At 46.5% G+C, this 21,720-nt stretch overlaps 1 protein-coding gene across 1 annotated transcript in view; it reads right to left on the reverse strand.

The window, feature by feature from the left end:
• Ras85D (ras-like protein 1) overlaps nucleotides 1-21,720 on the reverse strand; it is a 114,039-nt gene that overhangs the window by 70,017 nt on the left and 22,302 nt on the right. The window contains exon 2 of the mRNA XM_045757258.2: nucleotides 17,021-17,069. Within this exon, the coding sequence (XP_045613214.1) occupies nucleotides 17,021-17,069 (49 nt within the window). The remainder of the gene's footprint in view (nucleotides 1-17,020; nucleotides 17,070-21,720) is intronic.

Here is a 21,720-nt window from a genome sequence, read left to right on the forward strand (position 1 = left end):
AACCACTAAGCTAGTATGGTGAGCAAAACAAGAGTGGCAGCCACACACACACACTGAGGCTACCTCAATTCTCGCCCTCCCTCCCTCACCAAAATTCCTCCTTCCACAATACTACGCAAAACGCTAATTATAACCACAATCCTGCTATTATCACAATCCTGGTCACTAATTCCTGTAAATGAATAATTGACCACACGTTTATTTTAAAAAGGAACCTAAGAAATCATTTGAAGATTCCTAGATGGACGAAATAATGCTGTGGTGCTGTGGCTAGCGCTGTGAACATCGTGAACAGCATTGAATCACTGATATTTGAACATTGTACCCAGTCATTATCACACACAGGCTCTTCTATAACACTATCATGGCTAAATAATACAAGTTATATATATATTTTGACATTATTAGGCGATGCTGTGGTCACACGCTGAACAGCAGTGCTGTGCGCTCATGCTGCGAGCGCCAGCCTTGGTTGCTCACTCACTACTGAGGCTCCCACACCCGGGAATGTGGACCACGATTTTTTTTAAAGATTGTGTCTGTTTACAAGAGCCCTGAGGAAGCTGATGTGAACCCCATGTAGCCATGGGAGTTTTGAATGGAACGTGAAAAATACAAATACCCGGAGGCGTGTTGCACAAACCAGACGTGAGCCTGCAGGCGTGTTGCGCAGTTTAAGGGTTAAGAAACATGGAGCAGCCTACCTGCCGAACACCGAACAAATCCTTTGCTATAAGACAAATGAAAACAAAATATTGAACAAATTTGAACAAAGAAAAATGTCATAAAGGTTTGTTCAGTGTATGTAAGGTAGGCTGCTCCATTATTTAAAACATCGAATATCATATTGATGTTTTTCGGTGGTAGAACGGATTAATTTGATTCTCATTATTGTCAATGGGGACATTTGTTTTGTATGACGTCCGTTTCACATGATGATCACGGCACCGGAACGGAGTACATTTGTTATTGGGAGCCGGTCGGCCGAGCGGACAGCACGCTGGACTTGTGATCCTGTGGTCCTGGGTTCGATCCCAGGTGCCGGCGAGAAACATTGGGCAGAGTTTCTTTCACCCTATGCCCCTGTTACCTAGCAGTAAAATAGGCACCTGGGTGTTAGTCAGCTGTCACGGGCTGCTTCCTGGGGGTGGAGGCCTGGTCGAGGACCGGGCCGCGGGGACACTAAAAAGCCCCGAAATCATCTCAAGATAACCTCAAGAAGGTACAACTGTACTTATATATAACGTGTGTACAGTGGTACCTTGGCTTACGAGCACCCCTGGTTATGAGTTTTACGGGTTACGAGCAGGATTTGCTCGGAAAATTTGTATCAGGATACGAGGGTTGCCTCAGGATATGAGGGTGTTGATACGTGTACGAGCCGACCTAGCGCGTGGTGGCACGGCAATCGCTACTCAGTTTACCAGTGCCTCGCGCCCAGTAACTATCCCGTCTGAATTCTTCACAAGGATTTACAGTTTATTTTCTGAGTTTTTGCAATTTGAGCATAAAATTTGTTATAATATATATTGCAATGGGTCCCAAGAAAGCCAGTGGTAAGGTTCAAGGAAAGAAATCGCATGTGAGGATGACAATAGAGGAAAAGCAAGAGATCATTCGGAAGCATGAAAATGATGCATGTGTTGTTGAATTTTGTAGGCAGTACAACAAATCCACATCAACGATATGCACTATACTTGCCAAGAAAAAAGACATTATGAGTGCTAAAGTGGCAAAAGGAGTATCAATAATCACGAAACAAAGACCACAAATACTTGAGGAAGAGGAAAAGTTGTTATTAACCCTTTAACTGCACGGCCTATAAATATGACACCCCTTGAGTGCGCAAGAAATAAATTCTCGGGAAAAAATTCTTTTTAGTTCTGAAAGTGTCAAAAACCCCTCCCTGTATATGGACGGAATTTCGAAATTGTACTTACTTTGGCTGCTATGGGGTCCATAAGGTGGCGTGTGACGTCATCATTCCCTGTGCGCCCGTGCAGTAAGCTCCCGGGGCCGGAGGGGCGCCCGGGGCGGGGTGCGCGAGTTGCCGCGAATATATTTTTGTTAATTTTTTGCGTGCAGTTCCTAATACATTTTATTTGTTTTTATGCGCTAATCCTATGTATAATGAACACGTACACTATATTATGGCAGTAAAAAATCCATACTGTCCAAGGACACTGTTACGTGCACGACACCTGTGTACACATATGTTGCACATATTTACCATGTATCATGCTAATTTATGTATATATACAATCTATTTACAGACTATATACTGTCACACACTATATACATTCACCATCAACACATTCAGAACACCGCGAGTGAGAGCTGCCACACCCAGCCAGCCCTCCCTCACTTCTCCAACATTGTATTCGCCAACTTTGCCCCTCCCATCATACAGTTATTCACACCAATGTTCATGTTCATTTATGTATATTTACAACATATGTACTCACTATACACTGTCACACACTATATACATTTACCATCAACACATTCAGAACATCGCGTAGCAGCTGCCTCGTATGGGCCAATAGCAGCTGCCTCGTATGGGCCAATAGCAGCTGCCTCATATGGGCCAATAGCAGCTGCCTCGTATGGGCCAATAGGAGCTGCCTCGCATGGGCCAATAGCAGCTGCCTCGTATGGGCCAATATCAGCTGCCTCCTATGGGCCAATAGCAGCTGACTCGTATGGGCCAATAGCAGCTGCCTTGTATGGGCCAATAGCAGCTGCCTCGCATGGGCCAATAGCAGCTGCCTCGTATGGGCCAATAGCAGCTGCCTCGTATGGGCCAATAGGAGCTGCCTCGTATGGGCCAATAGGAGCTGCCTCGTATGGGCCAATAGCAGCTGCCTCGTATGGGCCAATAGGAGCTGCCTCGTATGGGCCAATAGGAGCTGCCTCGTATGGGCTAATGGGAACTGCCTCGTATGGGCCAATATGAGCTGCCTCGTATGGGCCAATAGCAGCTGCCTCGTATGGGCCAATAGCAGCTGCCTCATATAGGCCAATAGCAACTGCCTCGTATGGGCCAATAGCAGCTGCCTCGTATGGGCCAATAGCAGCTGCCTCGTATGGGCCAATAGCAGCTGCCTCTGGGGCCTTAAGAAGACTTTGATAAAGCCGCCTTCAAACGCCATAGCAACTTCAAATTCATTTGACGTTTTGGAGGACGAGTGCTGTGGAGAGACTGTGGATCGCGCAAAAGGGAAAGCAACGAAGAGAAAGGAAGCGCAGGCCCCTCAGAAAGTAAAGGAAGTACCTAAGCAAACATTAGCTGTGGGAGATTCCCAGATAAGGTATTTGGATAGAACGTTTTGTGCTAGAGATAGGGGGAACAGGTTAAGGGTTTGCTATCCCGGAGCTGGCATTGGTGATATTATAAACAACATGAATGATATTATGGCTGGTAATGGGAACAATCCCATTATTTGCATTAGCGTGGGAGGAAATGATGTTGGTCGAGTCAGGAGTGAGGAACTGATTCAGAGGTATAAAACAGCCATAGGAGCTGTTAGCTCCTATAAACAGTTAGGAGCAAGGGAGGAATCCCGATCATATGTGGCATTCTTCCAAGAAAGGGAGTGGGAAATGAATGGATATCGAGGGCACTTGGTGTCAATTGCCGGCTGGAAAGATATTGCAAATCAAATGCAATATCTTTCATAGACAACTGGGAACACTTCTATGGAAGAAATGAAATGTATGCTCGTGATGGGGTGCATCTATCGAGAGCTGGGGTTGTTGCTGTTGCGAACTCGCTAGAAGAAGTGGTTAGAGGTGTTTGTTTGGGTTTAAACTGTTAGTAGATAGAGGTATGGGAATTGATTTGGAGGAAGGAGGTAATAAAAGTATGTGTTTGTGGGAGAAAGGAATTGGCAAAACGATCAGGGAAAGAGAAGGTCCGCAAAATAACAATTCACTTAGGGTATATTACACTAACAGTAGAAGTCTAAGAAATAAAATTAACGAATTAAATGCTCTTGTCTGCACAGAAAAAATAGATATTATTGCACTTACCGAAACGTGGATGAATGTAGAAAATAGAGAACTATTAGCTGAATATCAAATATATGGATTTAAACTATTTCACACAGATAGATATATTAGACGAGGAGGTGGAGTAGCCATATATGTTAGGGACAATTTGAAATGTAGTCTCAAGGAGGGAATCAAAACAGAGCCACACACAGAAACTATTTGGATTGAATTAAACGAAAAAGCTAATAATATTATAATAGGAGTAATATATAGGCCACCAAATTTAGACAGAATGGAAGCAAAGCATCTATGGGATGAAATATCTAGAGCATCTAGATCTAACAGTATTTATGTCATGGGTGACTTTAATTTTAGCGGAATAAACTGGTTGAACAAAACAGGGAATAGTGAAGCAGAAGATTTTCTAGAATTAATTGACGATTGCTTTCTTACGCAACACATTAAGGAACCAACACGGGAAAATAATATTTTAGATTTAGTGTTAACTAACAGGGAAACGCAAATTAATGACATCGAAATAGGGAGTGAGCTAGGGAGCAGTGATCACAAAGAAATCAGATTTAGCATAGAATGGAATAGACCAGTAGGAGAAAATTCTGTTAAAGTGCCAGATTTTCGAAAAGCTGATTTTAATAGCCTAAGAAATTTTTTGGGTCAAATTGATTGGAAAGGCTTGGGTATGGGGTGTGGGCCGGTCTTGGAGCGAGACATGAACCCAGCGATAGGTGACTTAAATGGGGATTTCGATGTGGATTCAATATATAACTTATTTAAGAATATTCTAAACAAAGCACAGGAACGTAGTATACCATACAAATTGAATAGATCGTATACTAATGACCCAAAGTGGATAACAAAGAATTTGAAGAACCTTATAGGTAAAAAGAGAGCTTGGTACAAAAGGATTAAAAATGGGGAGGTCACTTTAGAACAGGAATTCGTACAACTGGTTAGAAATGTTAAAAAAGAGATAAGGAAAGCAAAAAGAAACTATGAAGTTCGCATAGCAGGGCAAGCAAAGACAAATCCTAAAGGGTTTTTTTCAGTTATATCGTACTAAGACTAGGGAAAGGATAGGTCCATTAAAAACTGAGACAGGTCAAATAACAGATAGTGATGAAGAGATGAGTAGTATTTTTAATAAATATTTTGTATCTGTATTTACTAAAGAGGAACTTAACAATATGCCTTCAGCCGAACAAGTCTATGTGGGTGGGGACGAGGACAGGTTGACGAGTTTAGCAGTTACCAGGGAGGATGTTCTTAAACAAATAGTAAAACTCAAACCAAACAAATCCCCAGGGCCGGATGAAGTGTTTGCTAGGGTGCTTAAAGAATGCAAAGAGGAGCTTTGTGACCCACTGTCAACCATATTTAATAAATCAATAGAGTCAGGCAGAGTGCCAGAGTTTTGGAAAGTTGCTAATGTGATACCAGTTTTTAAGAAAGGAGATAGATCACTTGCGTCTAACTATCGACCAATTAGCCTAACGTCTATTGTGGGAAAGTTACTCGAATCTATAATAGCAAATAAAATTCGTCTTCATCTTGAAAAACATAAATTAATAATTGAGTCGCAACATGGTTTTATAAATGGCCGTTCATGTTTAACAAATTTGTTATCTTTTTATTCTAGCATTGTTGAGGCAGTTGATAGTGGTAAGGATTGCGATGTTGTATACCTTGACTTTAGCAAAGCTTTTGATACAGTGCCACATGAAAGACTGATTAAAAAAATAGAGTCTCATGGTATTGGGGGTGCTATATTAAGCTGGATTAGGGCATGGCTATACCAAAGGAAACAGAGAGTTAGTATAAATGGAATCAAGTCAGAGTGGGAAAATGTTGTAAGTGGAGTGCCTCAAGGCTCTGTCCTGGGACCTCTGTTGTTTATAATATATATAAATGATTTAGATTCAGGTTTGAGTAGCAACATTTGCAAATTTGCCGATGATACGAAAATCGGTAGGGTAATTAATTCGGAGGAGGACTCACTATCACTTCAAGTTGATCTAGATAGGGTTTTGAAATGGTCAAAGGATTGGCAGATGCAGTTTAATGCTGATAAATGTAAAGTTCTGAGGTTAGGTAATGATGATAGAGTTACAAGATACGAGCTAGATGGTGTTGTGATTGCGAAGTCGGATTGCGAAAGGGATCTGGGAGTTATGATTAGTAAGAATTTAAAACAAAAGGATCAATGCATAAATGTTCGTAATAAGGCAAATCGGACACTTGGATTTATTAATCGCAGCGTTAGTAACAAGACACCTGGTGTGGTTCTCAAGCTATATCTTGCTCTAGTTAGGCCCCATTTAGATTATGCAGTTCAGTTTTGGTCGCCATATTATAGAATGGATATAAATTCACTTGAACGTGTCCAGCGTAGGATGACTAAGTTAATTCCCCAAATTAGAAATCTTTCATATGAAGAAAGATTAACAAAGCTTAAGTTGCATTCACTGGAAAGGCGAAGAGTTAGGGGTGACATGATAGAGGTTTACAAGTGGATGAATGGACATAACCGGGGGGATATTAATAGGGTATTAAAAGTATCAACACAGGACAGAACACGAAACAATGGATATAAATTGGATAAGTTTAGATTTAGGAAAGACTTGGGTAAATACTGGTTCAGTAACAGGGTCGTTGATTTGTGGAACCAATTGCCGCGTAACATTGTGGAGGTGGGGTCCCTCGATTGTTTCAAGCACGGGTTGGACAAGTATATGAGTGGGATTGGGTGGTTATAGAATAGGAGCTGCCTCGTATGGGCCAATAGGCCTTCTGCAGTTACCTTTGTTCTTATGTTCGTATGGGCCAATAGCAGCTGCCTCGTATGGGCCAATAGCAGCTGCCTCGTATGGGCAAATAGCAGCTGCCTCGTATGGGCAAATAGCAGCTGCCTCGTATGGGCAAATAGCAGCTGCCTCGTATGGGCAAATAGCAGCTGCCTCGTATGGGCCAATAGCAGCTGCCTCGTATGGGCCACTAGCAGCTGCCTCGTATGGGCCACTAGCAGCTGCCTCGTATGGGCCAATAGGAGCTGCCTCGTATCGGCCAATAGCAGCTGCCTCGTATTGGCCAATAGCAGCTGCCTCGTATGGGCCAATAGCAGCTGCCTCGTATGGGCCAATAGGCCTTCTGCAGTTACCTTTGTTCTTATGTTCTTAGCTCCTCTCAACATACTCCTGTTGCTGTTATTACACTGTATATACCCATGTACATGTGTGTTCCCCATAGCGAACCACGAAGCTAGCATGGTGAGCAAAACAAGAGTGGCTGCCACACAGTGAGGGTACCTCAATTGGGTCCGTCTAATTACCACAAGCTACACAAGCTTTACAAAGCTTCAGAAAGCTTCCTGGCAATACGTTAGTAATGAATAATTATGATATGTTAGGTTAGGCTGACCTAACCTAAACTAACCTAACCTAACCCGAACCGCATTGCGTAATAGTGGCTTTAGGCATTGTATGTACTAGCTCTTTCTATATATCAATCCATTAATATAACATCACTTGTATGTATGTACCTTACCTGAATAAACATATTTATTTATTTATTTATTTATAACCTAACCTAACTTAACCAAACCAAACCTAACCAAACCTAACCTAACCTAACCTAACCGACGCTTGGATCGTCGACTTTATTTGGCGTCACCAGCTCTTTATTTTCGTCTAATTTCTTAATTTTAATCTGAAAAAGTATATTTTTATTATGTTTTCTCGTGTTGTACATTCAGCACCAACATTATAATGAGTAAATATATCATATTTATTCATTACTAACATAAGCTTTCTGAAGCTTTGTGAAGCTTGTGTAGCTTATGGTAATTAGACGGACTGCCTCAATTCTCTCCCTCCCTCACCACAATTCCTCCTTCCACAATACTACGCTCAATGCTAAGTATAATCACAATCTTGATCACTAATTCCTGTAAATGAATAATTGACCACAAGTTTATTTTGAAAAGGAACATAAAAAGTCGTTTGAAGATTCCTAGATGGACGAAATAATGCTGTGGTGCTGTGGCTAGCGCTGTGAACATCGTGAACAGCATTGAATCACTGATATTTGAACATTGTACCCAGTCCTTATCACACTCAGGCTCTTCTATAATACTATCATGGCTAAATAATACAAGTTATATATATATTATGACATTATTAGGCAATGCTGTGGTCACACGCTAAACAGCAGTGCTGTGCGCTCATGCTGCGAGCGCCAGCCTTGGTTGCTCACTCACTACTGAAGCTCCCACACATGAGAATGTGGACCACGATTTTTTTTTAAGATGGCGTCTGTTTACAAGAGCCCTGAGGAAGCTGATGTGAACCCCATGTAGCCGCAGGAATTTTGAATGTTACGTGAAAAATACAAATACCCGGAGGCGCGTTGCACACCTAAAGCCTGGGCCTGCAGGCACGTTGCGCAGTTAAAGGGTTAATTTGAATACACAACAAGGAATTTGCGGGTGATAGTGTTTCAGAGGCCAACATTTGTGAGAAAGCCAGGGTATTGCACGAAGACCTTGTAAAGAAAACCCCTGGAACAAGTGCAGATACGAAAGACTTTGAGGCAAGCAAGGGATGGTTTGAGAAATTTAGAAAAAGAAGTGGTATTCATAGTGTTGTGAGACATGGGGAGGCTGCCAGCTCAGACAAACAGCGGCTGAAAGATTTATTGAAGAATTTAAAGAGTTTGCAGAAGCTGAGGGATACCTACTGCAACAGGTGTTTAATTGTGATGAGGCAGGACTGTTTTGGAAAAGATTGCCTATGAGGACATATATTACCAAGGAAGACAAATCCTTGCCCGGACACAAGCCTATGAAAGATAGGTTTACGCTTGTGCGGTGTTCAAATGCGAGTGACGATTTGAAAATTAAACCCTTGCTAGTGTATCATTCTGAAAATCCAAAAGTTTTCAAACAGTATAAAGTGCAGAAAAACCAAATGTGTGTGATGTGGAGGGCTAATAATAACGCATGAATGACTAGGATTTTTTTTTTTTTGGAGTGGGTGAATGAAGTGGTGTGCCCTGTCATAGAAAAATGTCTGCAGGAGAAACATTTGCCACTCAAGGCCCTGCTTCTCCCCGACAATGCTCCTGCTCATCCTCCAGGCTTGGAAGATGAATTGTTGCACAAATACACTAATTTTCTCACAGTAAAGTTCCTTCCTCCTAACACCACTCCTCTAATTCAGCCTATGGACCAGAAAATCATAGCGAATTTTAAGAAACTTTATGACAAGGCACTTTTCCGGAAATGTTTTGAAGTGACTGAAGCCACAAATCTCACCCTCAAAGAGTTCTGGAAACACCATTTTAACATTTGTAGTTCTTTAAAACGCATTGACAAAGCCTGGCAAAAAGTGACTCAAAGAACCCTGATCTCTGGCTGGAGAAAATTGTGGCCTGAATGTATGACAGAACTAGACTTTGAGGGGTTTGAGCATGTAAATGATGCACCTATTGTTGAGGAAATTATTACTCTGGGCCGGCAAATGGGCTTGGAATTGGATGATGATGTGGAGGAGTTGGTGGAAGAAGACAACGAATAACTGACCACCGAAGAACTCCAAGCCCTTCAAAAGGAACAGCAAGAAGACCCAGCTGAGGATGTGTCTCCAGTGGAGGAGGATGAGGCAGCAGCGAATGTCCCTTCCGCAGCCATTAAGAAGTGGTGTCAGATGTGGGAAGAGATGCAAACTTTTATTGAAAAGACTCACCCAGAGAAAGCTGTAGTAGGCCATTGCATTAATCTTTTCAATGACAATGTGATGCCTCACTACAGAGACATCTTACGAAGAAGGGAAAACAATCATCAATGGACCGCTTTGTTGTGAGAACGTTGAGCAGTGAGCCACAACCAGGACCTAGTGGTATGCAGGCAAAACGTGCCAGAGAATGCACACCAGAGAGGTCCTCACTGCCTGATGTTATAATGGAAGGGGACTTCCCTTCCAAACAGTAACACCTCTCTTCCTCCCCTCCCCCCCTCCTCACCATCTTCAATACGCCAACAGCAGTCATCAGCAATGGTAAGTAATAACTTGAACATAGTTTTGTAGTGTACATTTTGATGAATTAGGTAAAAAAACCAGCGTTGAATGTAATGAAACGCCATTTTCTGGGTGAGCCCCGGAGGCTCCCTGGAGCTTATCGGGCTAATGTGTGTTATGTTAGACCGGGACATTAGCTAAGGAGTTCAGACCTACCAGGGACCAGCGCCAGAACCTGGCCCCTTCAGAGAGGTTTCAGGGAGCAATGGCCCTGGAAAACCCCATATGGTTGGGGGTTTTCCTTATCTGCCATCGACCGGGGTTAGGCACCCAGAAAGGTAGGCGTAACAAAACAAACCCCACATGGTAAGACACTACAACAAAAACCGAAGAGAGGTAGAAAACTCCCTACAATCCCAAGGAAACAAGCAAACAAGCAAACATCACACTTTACTGCCGCGCCGATCGTCCGCGCAGCCCTCCCCACCCCGGGAGGGGGAGGGGGGAGCCCCGGACCTACCGCGCCGGCTGCCAAGCTCCAGTTCGGAAGCTAAGCCTCAACCAACGCGAAAAAACCGCCGACCGGTGGGAGGGAGGGTTGCCAGGGAGCCTCCGGGGCTCACCCAGAAAATGGCGTTTCATTACATTCAACGCTGGTTTTCTGTGGGGAGCCCCTACGGCTCCCTGGAGCTTCATACCCAAAGAGAAGGAAAAGAAAGGGCTAACCCGGGAGGCGGCCGCCACAAACTCTGCAACGCAAAGCCAAGACAACCGGTCGCAAACCTGCGACCCAAGGCAACAAGAACGCCCAAGAACAGACATACACATGGATGGGCGGCCAAAAACCTGTGCGACCCACAATTCCCTGCGCCCGAAATGAGCCTGAGACGTCACCAACACAGCAGCAATTGCTGTAAACGTCTGAACAGCACGGGCGCAAAGACAGACCGCAATAAGAAGGAAAACACTGCGGACGACCCGGGAGACCCGAGCCCTGAAAACAGGGAACGAAGGAACCGGATCAACCACAGCGCATCCCCAGGCACGGTACGCCGGCAACAGCAAAAAGCACAACCGGACAACACAGGACGCACCCCCCGGCCAAACCAAACAAGTACCAATACCCCAAGAACCCCTCCGGAAAGCAGCCGTCTCGACCGTCGCCAGGACAGAGAAAGGCTGCACACCAATAAAGCTACCACCAGTACCAAAGAGGAGGAAACTGAAACCGAAGGGGCTACCACAAACTGAGGGGAAGAGAAGAAGGCACCCTGAACAAGGACCAGGATGGCTCAGGCGACTCATGAGCAGGCCGGAGGGGAAACAAAACGCGAGAAGACGTAATAAACGTCATACAGTCTCCAAGACGAAGCTCGCAGGTGGGACACCGTCAACAAAGCCACCTGAACACCATAGAGATGGCGATACCTGCGTCAAAATACCAGACGCGAAGAGCCAAAGAGAAGGCCGAACCAGTCACGGACAGGACCGATTCGGCCTGCCGAAAGAGGCGAAGCCTCAGGAAAAACGCCCCGGGTACGGACACCTATCAAGCAGCGTCTGAAAAGAAGGCCGGGCCGGCCACAGTGGAACCATAAGGACTGTTCTCGTGGGAATGGGCTGCAACTGAGCCAGAACCCGAAGCAACAGCTGGACCGGGAGAAGAGGTACAGGTACCCCCCACCTCGACCAGGCCTGCCGAAAGCCTCCACCGTGAAGTCCTCGCAGGTGGGAAGGGCGCCACAAAACGGGCGACGCCTAGACCACGCCGACCCGAAGACGTCCATGGCCAGGAGTCCATAAGCCCAACAGAGCCAACAAAACGAATCGGCGACGACTGGCCAACCCACGAAGAGGAATGAACCGAGACAGCTGTCCACCAGGACGCAGGACACACCCCGGACACGAGCCACACGGTTAACCAAACCCCCTGTGGTTCCGGCAAGAACCACCAGAGAACAGTCCAAACAGAGCTGAACGGTAGAGTACCTAGTGACCTAAACCCTCCGAAGCGCAAACCAGACAGCCATGAACACCTGAACCGGGCTGTGAGCCCGACGGACAGACAGACTCCATCAACCTCGGCCGACCTGGTGAGCACAGGTCACAAAGCCCCAGCCGAGAGACGACCCGTCCGTGAACACATCGAGCGAAGGCTCGGGGAGCCGCCAAGGCACGGAACCCCGAAAACCCCAAAGAGGAAGCTGGTGACGCAGCACCAACACCAGATCCCCAGAGGAACCCAAGGAATGCAAGAGGCGGAAGTGGAGTCTCCGTAGGAACCAACCGACGCCGGAGCCAAACCCGACTCTGCGGGCAGACAAGCACGCCGAAGTGCAAACTCCCGCACAACCGCCCAAGCAACCGCTGAGCAACCCGGGACCCCCTCCTGAACAGCCAAAGGCGGGACCACAGCCACAGTAACACTTCTGGAGGGAAGACAATGAGGGGCCCAAGAGCCTGAAACAAGGCCCAGGTCCGAACCCGGGACGGAACAGAAGGTAAAACCTCCAGATCACCAGGAAACCAAACCCAGCGATCTGGAAAGAACCATCCCCTGGCGAGCAGACAAGCGGACTGACTGGGAGCCCACTCCAGCCAGTCGTCGAGGTAGGCCAGACACCGAATCTCAGACGCAGACAGGGCACTAAGATCCGGTAAAGATGCAAAGAGTATACAAAGTGCCCTTCACAAAATAGGGAATGCAATAAAAACAGCAAACCTGAAGCCCCACCACCAAAGCATTGTATGACAATCATATGAAGACATATTATGACATATGACAATCATTATATGACAATATGACAATTATAATCAAAGCATTATATGACAGAGTGCTGGGAAGACGGGACACCACGAGAGTAGCTCTCATCCTGTAACTACACTTAGGTAAGTACACATAGGTAATTACCAACCGTGCTAGCCCCAGAAAAACTGGAGAGGAATGTGCCAAGAAGTGACCTGGAGGTCCAGGTCCACCAACCATGCACCCGGCCCTAACAGAATCCGAACAGGAGACAACAGTCCTCCGAGCAGGGCAGAGGATCCAGGGCGCAGACGGAAGTAGTCCAGAAGAACTGCAGACTGGAAAAGCTCATGACTGCAAAGAGCAGACGGGAAGCCCAGAAGGATGGGGCGGAACGACCACGCCCCACGCACCCACGAAGAGGAAATGACGAAGCGCAGGGAAGAAGCCCACCCCGCCAGCTCTGAACCCCCCCCAAGGGGAGAAGCCGTCCTCCGACGCCAGCAGAGACCGGAAGACAACCCAAAGCGCCCACCAACAGCGGGACCAAGCGAGAGGCAACAGAGCAAGCTGCTCCCCCAGCGCCCAGTCAACAGAGAAGGGAACAGAACCCCTTCAGAAAGAAAAGTACACTACCGAAGTCATGAGGAGAGACTACGGGAATGAAACCACACTTCGCTGGAAGAGGAAGTGAGGGGAGACCTGATCACCACATACAAGATACCCAAGGGAATCGACAGGGTTGAGAAGGACAGGATATGTAACACAAGGGGCACACGCACTAGGGGACACAGGTGGAAACTGAGTACCCAAAAGAGCCACAGATAGAATTAGTTTTTTTTTTTTTTTTTTTTTTTTTTTTTTTTTTTTTTTGAGTGTCAGAATGGGAACGGGAAAGCACTAAGAAGTAATGTGGCGACTCCTCACACAAGTAACGAGGCTGACCCCCATACAATGTCACATGTAGACATGACAGCCCAAGAGGCACAGGAACCGATACACCTGTTGACGGACGGTTGAGAGGCAGGACCAAGGAGCCAGAGCTCAACCCCCACAAGCACAACTAGGTGAGGACATATATTGTAAAAGCACAAGCCGCCGACTAGTGGCAAAGAGCACTACGCCGGCCAGGCAAAGAAGGCACAAAACTGCATCAAAAGGCCCACCTCGACAGCAAAACCACAAAGTCCCAGCACAACCACAACATGTGCCAAGACCCAAAAAGCTCAGTCTGCAAGCCAGGAAGACCCCGGAACCCCAAAAGGCAGAACCGGGTCACACGAGGAAACAAAGTCCCCTGAACCCACAAAAGGGGGCCCAAGAGGAAGAAGCCTCCAGAACGAAACCAAGGAACCCAAAGGAACCCAGAATCGAACCAGGGGGAGCCCAAACCACCACATTTGCCGGCGGAGAACACCACTAAAAGGCAAAGCACAGACCCCAGCAGAACGCCCTGGGAAAACGGTCCCAACAGACCGAAAACCGAGGGGCAAGGTGTGGGAGCAAGCATACCAGCCAGGGGCACTGAGCCTAAACCCAGAGGCTCAGACCCAAAATCAACACCCAAACGTTCCCAGAGGAACAGGCAACGGCAAGAAAACACCAGAAAAACAAAGAAACGACAACAGGAGAACAAAAACCCTGCAAATTTTTTGAAAACTCACCAGAGACGCTCGCTCGCACACCCAGACGCATGTAAACAAACGGCAACGCCGCCCTGGTGGCCACGCCGGGAAACCGGCAGACGAAAATGGCCGCCAGCAGGGGCTGTGACTGACGCTTAATACACAAAAACACGCCAGCAAATGTGGGAAGCTAGCAGACTGGAAGGGCGAAAAACGACGCCCAACAGCAGAAAAACCCCTGAAGGGGCAAAACCGCCCCAGAACTGCTAGTAGGCATCCCCCACAGCCCCGGGAACCAACAACAGAGGCCCCGGGGCAGAGCCGTCCTCCAAGCCCTCCGCCCTGAAAGAAAAGCAAGAGCCCATGGGGAAGGCAACAAGAAAGGGCCGCTGGTAAGACCCAGAAGCCTTGGCAGGAGGCACAGGCTCAAACCTCCGTCCCCAACCCGAACGGGGCATCCCCCGAAAACCGCCCGAGTCTCTGCCGCAACTGAACCCCGCCCCGACCCAGAAACACGCAGACGGTCCGGAGCCGGGAACATGGAGAGAAAGGGGCGAGCAGCACCTAACCAAACGGGGCGGCCACGGGGCATTCGAGTGGGAAACCAACCTAGCATGTTGCAGCAACCTAACCTAGCTTGCAACACGGATGCCGCCTGTACTCTGAACAGTAATAACATCAGGAGAGTACTGGAGAACAAGCAGAGAATCACTCGCAAGACTCCGGGTCAAGGTGTCAGTGACCCAACAGGCAGCATGACGGAGGTAAAAATGGCGACTGTCACCCGGAGACAAGGGAACAGCAACCAACGATCCCGTACAAGACGGGTTGGAACCCGGAAGACACATTCAATGGTCCCCCGAGCCCAGACAGGGGTTTCCAGGGCCCGTAGGGTAACAACTACGGGAAGCCCGGGCAAGGTGTTGCTAACCGGTTAAGAAACCCAAACATAACAAGAGGGTAGATTATAGCACTGAAAACCCCCGAGACGTGTACAAGCACGGGGGCCTAGCAGAGGGCCGCCAAACACTACCAGTGGAACTATAACCACCTTAGGCAGACCCCCACCAGGCAAGAAAAAGAAAAACAAAAGAAAAACCCCGCAAAAGTACACCGTCTCCAGAGGCAACAGAAACCGGCCGCCGCTTAGGTGGCAGGCTGCGCAACACCTTGACGCCCTAACCAGCACAATACCAATCCCTACCCAGGGCCAAACAAGGGCCCCAAGCCCCAGCTGGCCCCAAGGGCGAGGCAAATGCCGAGCAGCAAGAACCTCTACGGGAATGGTTCCCGAACGCCCCAGGGAAGATAACCCTGTAACGCAAGGGCAGTACTCACAGGGCGCTTAGGGAAGTCAGCCACTAAGCACATGCAGCCCCGGCACTGATGAAGTACTCCTGGCCACCGCACACCACAACACACGGCAGTGAACGCCACACAAGGCAAACACCGCCTAGGAAACTGAGGCCAGAGAAGCGTCAATCCCGGTTGACATTAGCGAACGAACTGGAGCTTGGCAGCCGGCGCGGTAGGTCCGGGGCTCCCCCCTCCCCCTCCCGGGGTGGGGAGGGCTGCGCGGACGATCGGCGCGGCAGTAAAGTGTGATGTTTGCTTGTTTGCTTGTTTCCTTGGGATTGTAGGGAGTTTTCTACCTCTCTGTTCGGTTTTTGTTGTAGTGTCTTACCATGTGGGGTTTGTTTTGTTACGCCTACCTTTCTGGGTGCCTAACCCCGGTCGATGGCAGATAAGGAAAACCCCCAACCATATGGGGTTTTCCAGGGCCATTGCTCCCTGAAACCTCTCTGAAGGGGCCAGGTTCTGGCGCTGGTCCCTGGTAGGTCTGAACTCCTTAGCTAATGTCCCGGTCTAACATAACACACATTAGCCCGATAAGCTCCAGGGAGCCGTAGGGGCTCCCCACAGAAAATTTAGTTTGAAGTGAGGTTTTTGGGTAGTCAGGAATGGATTAATTCATTTCCCATTATTTCTTATGGGGAAATTAGCTTCGGTTTACAAGTTTTCGGATTAGGAGCCATCTCCAGGAACGGATTTAACTCTTAAACCAAGGTACCCTTGTATATAGTGTAATAACAGTAAAAACACTATTTGATTGATCAAAGAATATATTATACAGGTCATTATATGAGCCCCATAATTATGAGCATAGCAATGTTCTACAAATTGAACTACTGTACTGTATATCAATTCCAAAAATTACACACTTTTGAATATTATTACGATAAAAAAAGAGAAGAAACGAATGAAAACCAAAAAAATAATTGTGAAAAATTATATTCGTGGCAACTGCCGCCCCCACGGGGTGGCAGGGTCAAGTGACCCCGAGCGCTCCATCGCTCAGCGCCCATAATTTGCTCAACTTCCCAGCTCCATCACGGATAAAGTATGTCACATACAATATTTTATTTTTGTTTAGTTTCCTGTGATCAGACTTTATTTTAACAAGATAAAATAATTTTTTGCAGAGAATTTATTTTCGGCACACAGTGGGAATGTCATAAGGCCACGCAGCACGGTGGTTGAACATAATAAAATGTTTACTGTAAGCAAGTTGACAAAAAAACAATAAAAGGGTTCTTGAATAATACCAGAACTAAAATACTCACTGATTTTGAATAAGCTGAATGGTGAGTGCACTCTTTCCCACGCCACCAGCTGTTGAAGGAGAAATTAAGTAATGATCAAATGTAAAATAAACCTTGCATCTGACAGATTTATAATAAGGAGTGTACAGACCCTGTCAGTGTCACTAATACCAAACATCCCTTAACCTTTCATTAAGGAAGGTTTCATAACCCAGCACCCATTTCTTATGCGAGAAATTTTAAAAAGTTAAAATACTGTACTGTATATACATATACTATACCAGTACTGTACTGCAGTTCTAATTTTGATTGACAGTTAATAGAGCAATTATCCCTAATTCCAAAAATATTGAATTGTTTGGATGCAATTAATTATTACACTTTTGAGGAATTAAAGTGTGCATAATGTTAGCCAGTCAGCACTGCCAGACATAACAGTTTTTTAAAGCATTGCATTTTTTGCCTCTAGTACACCAGTACTGAACAGTAATTATTTCAGTATGTATCAGTTTAAATGGATACCCATTTTGCAAGATCTCTTTTTCACATCTTGAAGGTCCCTAACCCACATAAGAGATAAATACCTCTTATAATGTATGGGAAACATAGTTGGTGATAATGGACTAATACTAATATAGTAATTACATTTCAGCAGCTCACATTTCTATTTGTGTATGCACAAAAATTGTAAGCCATGCTCTAGAGTAAGAATTATTGTGATGGGGATATAAATGCTATGGTAAGGGGGTTGGGTGTGACTGTAGAGGGGAAGTTGATAAGCTGGACATACCAGGTGTAAATGAGGCTTCAGATTTCTTGGTGGATCTGCCTAGATAGGTACTCATTTTCTTACAAATACTTTACAAATCCCTGTAGCTGGAGGCTCAAAAAGACAGCCTTGAGAAAAGTATTCTTGGCCTAAGGGGGATAAGCATGAACTGAGGAGAAGAAAGAACCACTAAGACTATCAAGAGACTAAGATGGCTCATAGGAGCACAAGCTGGCCAGAGGTAAAAGAATAAACAAAACAACTTCTGGAATGTTACCAAAGTAGTATCAACACTGAATACAAGCAAAAGTTGCTCGGCCAATGCTGAACAATAAGAGACAAAAGTACTAGGTATAACATGCCGATCTAAAACCAATCACAAGAAACACAGGATAACCGAAACAGAAACAGAAAATGGCAAAGCAACAGTAAGAGGTGAAAAGAGCATTATCACCACAAAGAGAAAGACAGGTGGGACACCAACAAACCAGCCACCTGCTTACTATACAAATGGTGATAAACACGCATCAAAAAATCATGATATGTAGAACAAAGGAGTAAGCCAACCAGAAAGGTATACCACTGGGCCAATCTGCTGAAAGATCCACAAAAAAAATCCCCAGAAGAGTTAGAACTAAGGTTGAGCCAGCCACCTAGGAACCAGAAATACTGTATCACTCTTCCCAAGAATGACTCCAGTCTGGACAACTCTTGGAGCAACAACTGAATCATGGGAAAGAGGTAAATGAATCCCTACATCAGTCAGTCCAGCAGGAAGACAATTACAGCGAGAGCCTTGCAATAAGGGTACGGAGACATGTATGAACGGATATGCTGGTTCCATGTCAAAGCAAAGAGGTCCGCCTTAGAGTGACAAAACTTTTCACAAAGTCAATGGAGGGATGCACTGTTGAAGGTCCACTCCATGGAAATGGGATAGAAGTGAGATAACCAGTCTGCAAGAATGTTGGACACATTCCACCCATGAACCATGCAGACAACCAAACCTTGAGAAGCCAAGCCAAGCTACATGAAGCTACATGAAGAGTCCAGTTCCAAAGGAAATAGGACTGAAGTGACCCCCTGCACTTCTTCCATCGCGTAGGCAGAGTTCTTCTGGTTTGCAAACGTTCATCATTGCCTTTGATGACGATACGTCCATGTTTTTGCATGTTTTTTGGAAATAGCAGGGCACAAAAGTCTCCTATATCATGCCATTCCCAAGTTCTTTAACCCTTAGACCGTGCAATACGTATTTCTGTGTGCAGGTTTGAGACCAGCCCCTCTACTATTTTCCATGTGTAAATTATTATGTATCTCTCCCGCCTGCGCTCAAGAGAATACAGGTTTAGGCTCTTTAGTCGATCCCAATAGTCGAGATGTTTTACTGAGTGGATTCTAGTAAATGATCTCTGCACACTCTCAAGGTCAGCAATTTCTCCAGCTTTGAAAGGGGGCTGTCATTGTGCAGCAGTACTCCACTCTAAGAGAGCACTAGCGTCTTGAAGAGTATCACCATCGGTATAGCATCTCAAGTGTGAAAAGTTCTTGTTATCCAACCTGTCATTTTTCTTGCAGTTGTGACGGCTACTTTATTGCGTTCTTTAAATGTAAGGTCTTCCGACATCAGTACACCCAAATCCTTTACATTGCCTTTCGGTTCTATGTTATGATTTGACCGAGTTTTGTACGTGGTTTCCATTTTTATATTTTCATTTTTTCCGTAGCGCATGAGCTGAAACTTATCTACGTTAAACACCATGCTATTTTCTGTAGCCCATAGAAAGACCTGATTTACATCTGATTGGAGGTTTGCCGTGTCCTCTATGTTGTCTACTCTCATAAAAGTCCTAGTGTCATCTGCAAAGGATGATACAGTACTATAGGTTGTGTCCTTGTCTATGTCCGATATGAGGATGAGAAAAAGTACTGGAGCAAGCACAGTACCCTGCAGGACTGAGCTCTTTACGGTTGATGGGCTGGATTTTATTTTGTTGACTATTACACATTAGGTTCTATTAGTCAGGAAATTGTAGATCCATCTGCCTATTTTTCCGGTAATTCCTTTTGAATGCATTTTATGTGCAATAACACCATGGTCACATTTGTCAAAAGGCTTTTGCAAAATCTGTGTAAATTACATCAGCGTTTTGTTCGTCTTCCATGGCATCTAGTGCTATGTCATAGTGGTCCAGTAACTGTGATAGGCAAGAGCGCCCTGTTCTGAAACCATGTTGTCCAGGGTTATGGAGATGCTGTGATTCCATGTATTTTGTGATCTTACTTCTTAGCACTCTCTCAAAGATTTTTATGATGTGCGATGTTAGTGCTATTGGTCTGTAATTTTTTGCCTCTGCCTTATTTCCTTCCTCCTTTATGGAGCGGTGCTATCCCTGCTGTTTTTAATGTCAGGAATAATAAGGACAAGTCAAGAATGAACCGGAGGTCCGCACAGTCCCGTTTTGGGACTGGAAAAAGGTGGGAGATCCACCTAAGGAACAAGGACATTTCGACCACACCCAAATGAACCCAGCAGGTGAAGAGGCCTGCCCTGCCAGCCCCAAACCCCGAACCCCCAAAGAAGGAGGAACCACTCAACGCCACTACAGGCAGCACGAAACGACCCGAAAGGCCCACAAATCGTGGGACCAGGAGCGAGCAAACAGTGCGAGCCTCCCCCCCACCACCCCGTCAACGGGACGAACCTCGAAAGGGCCGACACAACTTACGAGCAACCAAACTGTGCAAAGAGCGATCGCCCACGCCGAACAGAAACAGATAGCACTGAAGGCTGAGCCGATGCCAAACCTGACACCACTGGCCTACCACGAGAGAAAGAACCCCAAGCCCTGGCACGACCCCGCTGGGACGGTCCCCCGGAAGACGAACATTTCTGACATAGGACGGCAACTAGCCATAGCCACCTGCAGATACTGCATCACCGCAGACTCTGCAAACAGCAATGGATAAAAGGGCGAAGACAATCTAAGAGCTAGGGGCCAAGAGGATTCCAAGGAAGAAGCGAGCACCGCCTGCCGACACGTGAGCTCAGAAGCAAAAAAACGCGAAACCGCATCCCGCAGGAGCAACGCGAACAGCTTCAACAACGCAGATGATGCACGCGCCGCCGAAGGCAATGCACCAGACCCCAGAGGTGGCCCCAAACTTCTCATCCACCGCAAGCTAGTCTGAAGACAGCTCAAGGAGGGAGAAGAACCGCAGGGCCGGAGCCAGCAGGCCCCGCATATGCAAGTCCTTCGCACCCAATGCAGCCGAAAGGGAGGGAACCTGCACATGAAGCTAAATCACACCAACATCCAGCGGAAGGGCAGGGGTGAACAGGTACTCATTGTGATGCTCAAATATGCCCCCCCAGCAAAACCTGCAACGTCGTCTGAGCCTTCCACCACTCAAGCGTACAGGACCGACAGAACGCATGCCACACCTCCAAAGAGAAGAAAGGGCAGTCTGCTAACCAGGACGACTCCGAAAGGGCCGACGCAACTTATGGAACTTCGTAACGAACCCAGTAAGGACACGAAGATCCATACACAAAGGAACGTGGATCCATCACGAAAGCAAAATCTGGGTCACACAGGAGGTAAGTCGCAAGGACGTCCTGCACCCACTGGGACTGGACTTGGGAAGCTGGATACCTCCGGAAAGACGGAACTGAAGAACCGTCGGGGCAGGGAACTGAACCCAGGGAGGGATAGACGCCAAATCCAACTCGTACACGGAGGGAGGAAAAGAGAACCCCACACCCTGTAACACCAAGCCCCATTCCGAGGGTACAAAAACCCAAGCATGGTCTAATGGGACCCAAGTCCCCAAATCAATCCCTCCTCTGCCCAGGAACCTCACCCCGAACGTCCAGGGCCGAGTCATCCTCCACACCCCCCTGCCTCTAAGGAAAAGGCAGGAGCAGCCGAAAAAGCAGGAACAAAGGGGG

The sequence above is a fragment of the Procambarus clarkii genome, chromosome 67 (genome assembly GCF_040958095.1).
Source record: "Procambarus clarkii isolate CNS0578487 chromosome 67, FALCON_Pclarkii_2.0, whole genome shotgun sequence".
NCBI classification, from domain to species: domain Eukaryota; kingdom Metazoa; phylum Arthropoda; class Malacostraca; order Decapoda; family Cambaridae; genus Procambarus; species Procambarus clarkii.